Source organism: Pleuronectes platessa, chromosome 11, assembly GCF_947347685.1.
Source record: "Pleuronectes platessa chromosome 11, fPlePla1.1, whole genome shotgun sequence".
In the NCBI taxonomy this organism is placed as follows: domain Eukaryota; kingdom Metazoa; phylum Chordata; class Actinopteri; order Pleuronectiformes; family Pleuronectidae; genus Pleuronectes; species Pleuronectes platessa.
In genome coordinates this window covers 26,259,190-26,268,937 of record NC_070636.1, presented here as the reverse complement: position 1 = coordinate 26,268,937, position 9,748 = coordinate 26,259,190, and the positions used below count along the sequence as shown (strand labels likewise).

General features: G+C 41.2%; 1 protein-coding gene and 2 long non-coding RNA genes across 3 annotated transcripts; all 3 read left to right on the top strand.

Moving 5' to 3' along the window:
- Positions 1–480: 480 nt before the first annotated feature.
- LOC128450382 (zinc finger MYM-type protein 1-like) lies at positions 481–3,495 on the top strand. Its single transcript, XM_053433792.1, has 3 exons — positions 481–1,991; positions 2,477–2,576; positions 2,825–3,495. The coding sequence occupies exons 1-3, from the start codon at positions 481–483 to the stop codon at positions 3,350–3,352; spliced, it is 2,139 nt and encodes a 712-aa protein (XP_053289767.1). The 3' UTR covers positions 3,353–3,495.
- A 2,013-nt stretch (positions 3,496–5,508) lies between these two features.
- On the top strand, positions 5,509–7,442 carry LOC128451158 (uncharacterized). The gene is made up of 4 exons (XR_008340074.1): positions 5,509–5,565; positions 6,807–6,898; positions 7,029–7,175; positions 7,317–7,442. It is a non-coding gene; the product is annotated as an uncharacterized LOC128451158 (long non-coding RNA).
- A 914-nt stretch (positions 7,443–8,356) lies between these two features.
- Positions 8,357–9,294, top strand: LOC128451159 (uncharacterized). Its single transcript, XR_008340075.1, has 3 exons — positions 8,357–8,442; positions 8,660–8,827; positions 9,167–9,294. It is a non-coding gene; the product is annotated as an uncharacterized LOC128451159 (long non-coding RNA).
- Positions 9,295–9,748: the final 454 nt, after the last annotated feature.

The window sequence follows — 9,748 nt, the reverse complement described above, 5'->3', positions numbered from 1 at the left end:
GAGGTACAAAATAAAATTATAAAGTGCACATTTCAGGTAAACAAGGACTCAGCCAGGGGCGGCCGGCCAATAGAGGGCGATAGGGCGCCGCCCTCCTTGAGTCAAAAAAAAAAAAAAAAAAAAAAAAAAAGATAATATGCCTAATATTTTTTTTTAATAATATATCATATGTATATATTTTTTAGTGATAATGATGCTAACCAATACATTTTGTAAAAAATTAAGATAGCCTGTTTTCCTCTGAGCAGTTGTGTTTCAGGCTGAAATCGCTATGGGCGATTTCAGCCTGGCTGGAAATCGCCCCCAGCGCTCTCATTGACTTTCATGTAAAAGCTTTTTTTTTCAAACTGCAAGCCCTGCAATGCATTCTCTATGGGTTCCGGGAGTGCTTGCACTAACGTGATTCCGTCATATCATACGTACACTACAGTGAACGTCACGTGGTGCTTTGCTGCCGCCGCAGTCACATTCACGATCGTCATGGCGAATATTACAGCTCAGAGCAACTCCATCATTTCATTTAGAGAATTACCATTTAGTCGTCGAAGCAATCAGGAAAAATTGGCTGTTAAACAATTAGGACCACCCCGACCAAATTTAAATATAAAACAAATATCAAAGAAAGGAGGCAAGTCGTACACCAGGGGATTTTCGCGGTGCTGGTACGAGAGGAAAAACTGGCTAGCAGGATGCGAGCTAGCCAACGGACTCTTCTGCTACCCCTGCGTCCTCATCCACCCTGATGGCTGCACCACGGAAACACCTTGGACTACAACAGGTTTCAAAGATATGCATCATCTGTCCGAAAAAATAAAAAAGCATGAAACATCGAGGATCCACATTGACAGCTGCTTAAAACTGTCAGCGTTTGGGAGCGTCAACATTGCTACACAGTTGGACGATGGCTACAGGCTAGCACTGCGTCGGCACAATGATGAGGTGGGAAAAAATCGCCACATTCTGGGCCGCCTGATCGACGGTGTTAAGTTCTGCGGTGTATTCGAGTTGGCCTTGCGAGGCCGAGACGAGAGATCCAGCAACCCCGGAATTTTTCGAGGATTGGTACAGTTAATTGCATCCCTAGATGAAGTTTTTGAGGAGCATTTAAAAACGGCCACCGTCTTTAAAGGCACATCCAAGACCGTCCAAAATGAGCTGCTCAACTGCATGGCAGCTGTCATTAGGGCACGCATTACGGAGGAGGTGAAGTCGGCCAGCTTCGTTGCGATACAAGCTGACGAAACAACGGACGTCTCGACTCAGACTCAGATGGTCATGGTATTGCGATACATTGATGGGAGCCATGCTGTTCAAGAGCGTTTTTTTGAGTTTGTCCCCCTCTCGTCTTCAACGGCTGACTCGATTGCCACTGCTATTATGGAGAGACTGAACAGTCTATTCACCGAGGAAGAGAGGGGTAAACTCATCGCGCAAGCATATGACGGGGCCAATGTGATGAGAGGAGAGAAGGCTGGTGTGCAGCAAAAAGTGCGAGAGCATTACAAAAATGCACATTATTTACATTGCTATGCACACCAGCTGAATTTGATCATGCAGCAAGCCACTTCTCAGGTCCCAGCAGTGAGGGTTTTTTTCTCGGATCTGAATGGCATTTCTAGCTTTTTTAGTCGGTCACCCAAACGCACCACCATCCTCGACCAGGTTGTTGCACGGAGGCTGCCAAGAGCATCGGCCACAAGATGGAACTTCAACAGCAGGGTCGTGAACACAGTCTATGAGAACCTAGATGACCTCATAGAGTGTTTTGAAGCCATCAGCACAGACGGCTCATTTGACTGCACCACAGTGAGGGAGGCATCTGGCTACCTGAGGATGCTGCAGGACGATGACTTCAAGTTTTTCCTGCATCTATTTCATCAAATCATGCCTCACGTTGACATTATGTACCAACAGCTGCAGAAGAAGGACATTGATGCAGTCTTCATCAAACGTGCTCTGCAGAGCTTCACAAGCAGTGTTCAAGCCATACGGTAAGATAAGTTACACTTTATTGTCACCATGGGGAAATTTGTCTTGGGCACAGTGAATGATTGATTCATTAAAAACTATTAACTATAACTATTGCACTAGAACTTGGGAATAAGGTGCAGGTGCTAAAGTATGAGTGCTAAAGTTAAGTACTTCCCTATTTATTGCACATTATTCTATTGCACGTTCTATTGCATCAGCTTAATGGAGGCCAGAACAAATGATAATTTTAAGCGATTTGATTTGCATCTTAATACACATTCTTCTGCCTGATGGCAGCGTTTCATATTCAGGGAAACTATATTATTTGCCTTTTTCCTAACTGCCTTTTAATATAGGCTCTGTAATGGCTCGTATAGGATATCTTAAAACAGGACAAAACATACTATTATTACTGGTTTTCTAAGACAGGAACTGTAGGTAATTGCATTGACATACTGTATACGTTCATATACTAACACACACTCTCCTTGTCTGTCTGTTTCAGGGACCAGAGCTCATCTCCAGAGCAGCAGCAAGTAGCAGCAGGAACTACAGGAAAAAGGAGGGCCTTGGGAGAGCAAGACAAGCAGAGGCTGTCTAAGGAGGTAGATGATTTTGTAGTTTTGTTTGTTTATTTTCTTTTTTTGTTCTATTTTTCTCTCACTTCACTTCATTGCATACCTTACTGTATTGTATTCTAAAGTCATGCAGACCTCCTTTTTAAGGCCTCTGGAACCTAGTGTTAAAAAATCACCCCTTCTGTATTTACAGTTACATTCAAGGATGGATGGTGGCAGTGTTTTTAACTCATAGTGTACTTCCAATTTGTGATATACTCTCTTTATTTTGACAGGTCTGTGACACCATCTTGGGCCATGCAAACGAGAGGTTCTCTTTCACAAGCCACCTTGTGAGTGCAACGCTGCTACAAGGAGACCTGTTTGAGCAGTACTGCCATGTGTTCCCTGATGAGGCTCTGAACACCACTGCCAAGGCATACCCCATGCTGAATAAGGCGAAGCTCAAGACTGAACTGTCCCTTATCTACGAGAGTCCAGATTTCAAGGGCTGCAGTGGTGCATTGGCACTCTACCAGGTTCTACAGAGGAACAACCTCCACGAGACCCTATCTGAGACTGTGGCTCTGTTGAACATCCTCATAACCACTCCCATGACAACTGCTGAAGCTGAGAGGTGTTTCTCGACCTTAAAGAGAATCAAGACATTCCTGCGAAACTCAATGGGACAGGATCGTCTCAATGCTCTGGCCATGCTTTCCATGGAGAGGGAACTAGTCAGGAACATGCCTGATTTTAATGAGAGGGTCATTGATCACTTTGCTGCTTTGAAAGAGAGACGAGCAAAATTTCAATACAAGTGAGAAATGTTGTTTTAATGTTGTTGTGTTGTTGCACTACTCAAATGTTGAATTGGAAATAGCTGTATTAATTGCATATCATTAGCCAATTTTTTTGTTTGCTTTGTAATGTACATGTGTCTTATGGGTAAATTCTTGTTAAATAGCACCCAATGTTTTGATTTCAATGTTATCACCTTGGATCATTCTTGTTTTAGGAATACTGTAAATATTGCAATGAGTAGGCTATGCCACTAGTTTTTATATATGCTGTCATCAAGTTGTGTGATGAGAACTGTAAATATTATAATTACTAGGCTATGCTAACATCCATTTTTTTGTTAAATCAGAACACAACTGCTGCACTTAAAATAAATGTTATCAGATGGAGAAAGAGTATTGTGATTTATTGTAAAGCAGTCTCTTTTAACTTTCCGAGGTATTTAAGGAGGCAAAATGGTAGATGAAAATGTACCGTTAGATGACCACAGTGGGATAGTTCATTCATCAGCCAAAAGCATGTTAACATTCACTATGAACTTGATTTAGCTGTATCAAAAAAATCATATAGAACATGCAGTCGATGTCTGATGTTGCCATTTAGCTGTTCGATGAGGTAAGCAGAAAACAATCTGATTGTACCGTGGATCTTAGCCATCATCACAACAATTGCCCCCCCTGAGAAATTTGTCAGGAGCCGCCACTGGACTCAGCCTATAGTGCAGTTAAACCATGGCTTAATATTATCTTTTTTTCAAGTTTGCTGTGAACATAGCAGTCAGGTAGCCTGGATGCCAGACGAACTTAGCCCCGCCCACAACATTTTAGGTCTGGCGGTTCGGTCTGGGGTCGCTCCGTTGGGAAAAAATTATGCCCGACCGGGCCAATCAGATTGTCAGGGCGGGCTTTATACGATGATTGACATATGATCAACGGTAACGTAATCAACCACATCATCAAAGTGCCCTTGGGTTGAATTCGTTGAATTTTACTTCCTGGTCAGTTGAAACACGCCCCTTAATCACAGCCCAATGGAGCGGTCTCAGACTCACATTCTGATCAGAATTGTGAGTCTGACAACGTCAGGCTAGCAGTCAGGCCTCTTATTTCAGAAACAATGAACCGTAACAGTTAGGTTACCAATAAAAGGTAAGTCTACTACTTCTTTGCTTTCAGCCAGCTACTCAAACAGATAAGCAACAAAATAACAAACAAACAAAATACACAGGCAAGTGTCGGCCTACTTTGAGATAAATTAAACACAGAACTTTGTAGGGCTATTTGAGTCCTCCCCATATTTGTGGAAAATGTATGAAATAAGAAGTACCCTATTTTTAAATAAGTAAAAACATATAGCTGCAGCCTAATAGCTTAAATATATATATCTTAGTTGGCGAAATATTCAAATAAAAAGTGAGAGCAGGTCAGACTGGAGGCGAACATAGATACTGAAGGTCTGTAGAAACCAACTGCAGCTTTTGCTCTGATCAAGAAGCTGAGGCGCTGATCTCTGAGCAGCTGAGACCAGAGAAACTCTGTGTTTTCACTGTTTCCATAGTTAAGAAGCAGTCAGTCACAAAAGGACATTAAGGCTAGAAATATGTGTAAATGTAAATGATGGGGATGATGATATAGTTAATTACAACTTGTGAATTCAGTGGTGCACCTTGGCAATATGCATGCATGAATGTGGGGGCAGGGCTTATGAAGGAGCAGTGAAGGGAGGGACATATTTGTTTTAAAATATTAGGTTGTTCCGCAGAATTACTAACTCCACAGAGATGAGCCACATTGTAACCACATTCATCAAGGGACAGGACTATGTATCAGGGTTTTGTGAGGAGCAGGTGGACCCAAGATTCAGAGACAGAGACGATTCAACAAAAAGTCCTTTTAATGGAAAAAATCTACTAAACAGAAAAAACAACTAGAAGTAGATATCAAAAGTCTAAACTGAAAAAACATAGAGGACACTGCACAGTAAAATTACAAGAGTAAAATTTCCGGAGTTAAAATTATTTTACTCAAAAATAGTATTTTTTGCTCTGATATGAGGTGAAAGAACGAAAAAAGAGTTGAGAGACACGCAGAGTTAGATCAGAATAACGGAGTCATAATTTTGACTCCTCCCAGAGGGCAACGCAGTTAAGTTTCATTTTGTCCACCATTACACCTTACACCGATGGTCATTTCACCTGCAACCGGTCTGGAGAAAAGTCTGCTAGGAAAATAACAAAGTAAGTAATACATCAACTGTCTTTTTTACCGCATAAGTTTTGTTTTGTTCTCATCGTACAGGATGCATGTAATGTTTGGTTTGTGTTATTTTCAAATGTGTGGCTTAATTACCATGGCAGTCGCAAGACGTGCTGTGTTGCGTTGCAACTTTTTTAAAAGTGGAAGTTCACGGGTAATTAAATCAGAGGGAGGATGAGTTAAAATCTGTAGTATCCCAAATTCAAGCTCAACGAAGCCGCGCGATTTAAACATATTATATAAATTACGCTAGGCATTGCTATATGCAGCTGCTACAGTAGATGCTGCTAAGGTATCACATTAGCTTGCCAGTCATTTGACCAATTCACGTTTTTGTTCTTAGGAAAATTGATAAGTACACTGTCTTTTGTTGGTTAATGCACACATTTGTCAACTGCGGAGAATTTTGTTTACCATAGTAGTGTATCAATGGTTCGTTAGCATGATTAGCATGATTTAGCACCACATGGCCTTAACTCTGGAAAGAGTAAACAGAGGTTGTGCGCCACACCGATGCAGTGCAATTTACGTTTGTGCTCTTAGGAAACTTGGTAAGTAGACTAGATGGAACATCGTCTTTTGTAGGTTTGTGTCCAGTACACATTGGTTGACTGTTGACACAGGGAGGCGCCGTGCTGGGGCTCGACTCACGGAAGAGTGATGAAAGAAAGATAACCTAAAGATTAAAGTTACCCGGTTGATATGAACTACGCTCGTAAGTAGCCCGAACTTTAAAACACCTGTTCAACCTGCATAAACGTGGACATGTAGAAATGTGCGATAGGCTTAATTAATCAGGGAATTAATGAAGAGCGATAATGAAGGCAAACACATGACGGGCGAACGTGTGAGTGTGTGTGTGTGTGTGTGTGTGTATATGTGTGTGTGTGCCATGGCCCTATTATAAGAGATGTGTAAACCATAGATAGTATATACAAACAATCGTGGTTCATATCAACTGTGTGTTTACAGGCGATAGAACGCGTATGTGTGTGTGTGTGTGCGCGCGCGTCTACAAGACGGCGGGCGCACGAGGACAATGACGTCACGATTAACCGTGTACACGACACGGTTAGACATTTTTGTAAACGTGCACACCCCTGCGTTCTTCTGACAGCAGTTTCTCAAATCTCTGTTACTGTTGATATGTTTTTCATATTAATAAGTTCAAGACAAGTAATCAAACCAACTAACTAACCACTATTTTTTCCTGTTCCTTTAGGATGGAGGCAACTGTTAGGGTGAAATATAAGGACAGAAAGAAGTACTTCTTCCTAACATCACCTTTTAAATTCGAAGTCTTTTTGGAAAGTGGTAAGAGAAAACATTGCATATGCAGCCTTTATTATAAAATATTGTTACCAATGCATGTTTTTGTGTGTTGCCACTACTTATGTAGGCTATAGTATGGTCAGTGTTAATATGACTTAAATGTCTTTTAAAGTTGCCAAGAAGTTTGATCTACCCACCCTGGATATTAAAGTCTATGATGAAACCAGGACCGAAATCGATGATGAGGCATTCGAATACATTCTAAAACAACAGGATATTGGGGTCTTAGAAATTGGGATCCCAACAGCAAGTGCTGATGGTAAAATAACTTTACTTTTTAACTTCTATATATAAGTCTTTTAAACATCTCCGCAATTACATACCGTGCACATTTAACCTTGTCTGAGTTGTGCAGCTCATGCTGTAAACATTTTGTGTCCCATGAAACATTATTTTGTAGATTCCTTCAGTTCTAGCACGATTGGGGATGGTGAGGCTTCCTTCAGTTCTGGTACACTTGGCGATGGTGAGCCTTCATCAGGATCTGATGACACAGCAATCGTGATCAGAAATCCCTCAGAAAAAAAACATGAAGAGGATCGCCGTCTGGGTCGAGTAAGATCAATAGATTGTTTATGTCTTTTTTGTAACTTTGTTGCAACCATATATATGCTCTTGTTAATCTGTGTACTCTGTGTGTTCTCTGTGTACTGTCAATTGTCAATCACCTCTCCCAAGATGATTGAGGACATCCTCAAGAGTAGCCCTGGAGGTGATAAGATCACACATGAGTATGCTCGCACAAAAACATTGTCAGATGTCAGAAGACGTGACCTAGTGAAGATACTAGTTGCACATCTGACAAATGAGCATGGGTAAGTTTTTTTTCATAAACTCACAAGACTGATATTAAATGAATCTTAGTTGTATTTTGGACAGGATGGTAATTTGATTTGTGTGTATAGCACAAGCCCCCCTAGGAGATTGAAGGAGGAATACGCCAAAGGAATCATCTGCCTTTTTCTTTACTTGGCTGACCCCCGGAGCAAGCTTGGCTATGTAAGTTACTCCTGCTTTTCTGGTGAAATGGTTTCAAATCAGTCACGTATTTATGGGTGAAAATGTATATTTGTATTTACATGTGTTTCCCCTTATTTTCAAAGGAACATTTTTATAATGCTGAAGATGGAAGTGGGTATTTGGCTTGGAGAATCAAAACTCTGCAGAAAGAGGTGTCCGAGGGGCGAATGAAACGGCCACGACAACTTCAAACAGGTCAGTGATTAATTTGGAACTTGACCACTCGTTTATTTGGTCTAGGTTTTCTTTTGAGTATTAAACTGGCATGTTGTCCCAAACCTTTAGGTGGGCCAACTTCACACAGGGATCCATTGAAAGAAGACATCCAGTGGGACGAACAGCAGTGTCAAGAAGCAATTGCCCTGATGAAGCATTCTACAGATGAAGTTGTAGTGAAGGAGAAAATGAGGCTAACCCTGGCCTATCGTCAGAAGTTGCTGCACGATCCTGAGAACTCAGCCGACATCCTATCTGTTTTTCCTCATTTCTTGGACATTCCAGGTTTGGTGAGTAATACTGTTTTTAAAAAAACAAGAACTACAAAGTAACGTTTTGTGTAATTTGTTATTGTTTGTTTTGTCAGACAGAATGTAAATTTATCTTTCTTTACTTTTACATGTTTTGCTATCTGCCGAACCTGATCAGACTTCAGAAATGATCTCTGTAGCTACTTTGATCATCTACTGTGGGACTTACACTAAATGTCTTTGCCATGTCTTGTAGATTGATCAAGATTTCAGGAGTCTTTTTGGTGACGCAACCTCTGCAAAGATGTTGGAAAGTGGACCACCAACTTTCAAGCAAAGGTTGTTACTCAGTGTCGTGGACTTACACTGACTGGAGATGTACAAGACCTCATCCAAAATGCTGAAGCCACTGAAGTAGATGATGGTAATGTTTTCTCCTTCGACTATTCTAGATGGAATGGGGATAACCATTTTATTGTGCATTAAGGCACATTTTGCCACTCACAAAGTTACTGGAGTTATATGTACATATCAACCTGTTGCCTTGAGAAACGGAAGTGGCTCCTGTCATTCACATGTGAAATCATTGGGAATACAGTAATTGAACTGCACAAAGTTGTTTTTATAGTTTCCTACTCAAAACTCATGTCATCGATCCTTTTGCAGGCTTTATTGGTTATGGATAATCCGTCTGCAGCTCTGTCTTTAAATCTGAATCAATATGAAATGCTTAACTGTTCTGTTTTTGTTATATTTTCCCCAGGCTGGGACAGTGACATGTCATCAATGCTGTTGCTGGTTCACCTTCTGCCACCTTCAAGCCAAGGCCGAAAAAGACCAGGGAAAATCTCAGCCAGACAAGCATGCGATAGTCTTGTAAAATTCATCAAGGTGAGCTTTGTGTGGAACACAAAGGGCTGGAAAATACTTCCTCTTTTATTATGCTAATAGTGCTGGGCCATTGGGTAACGCTTAAATAACTAACAAAAGGTGGCCACACACGTTGCATAACACTGACCTTATTTGCATTTACGTGTTTCGACGTTGTCTTCAGAGTGTTTTACAGCGTATGCGCTAATAAGTGTTATGCTTAGTGTGCCCTCTTCTTTTTACTCTTGTTGTAACTTTGTAAGAATCCAAAACATAATGAATGACCATGCCTCCTTATTCAACCACAGATTGGGACCAGCATCCAAGGACACCTAGACAACATCTCTGGGAGTCTCCAGCCATACCTACTTGCTGTTGGTGCCAAGAAGAGCATGATCGAGTCTTACTACATCGTGATCGACAAACATGCTCTACCCTGTAAGACCTCAACTGCACTGGCTTGTGTTGATGAACT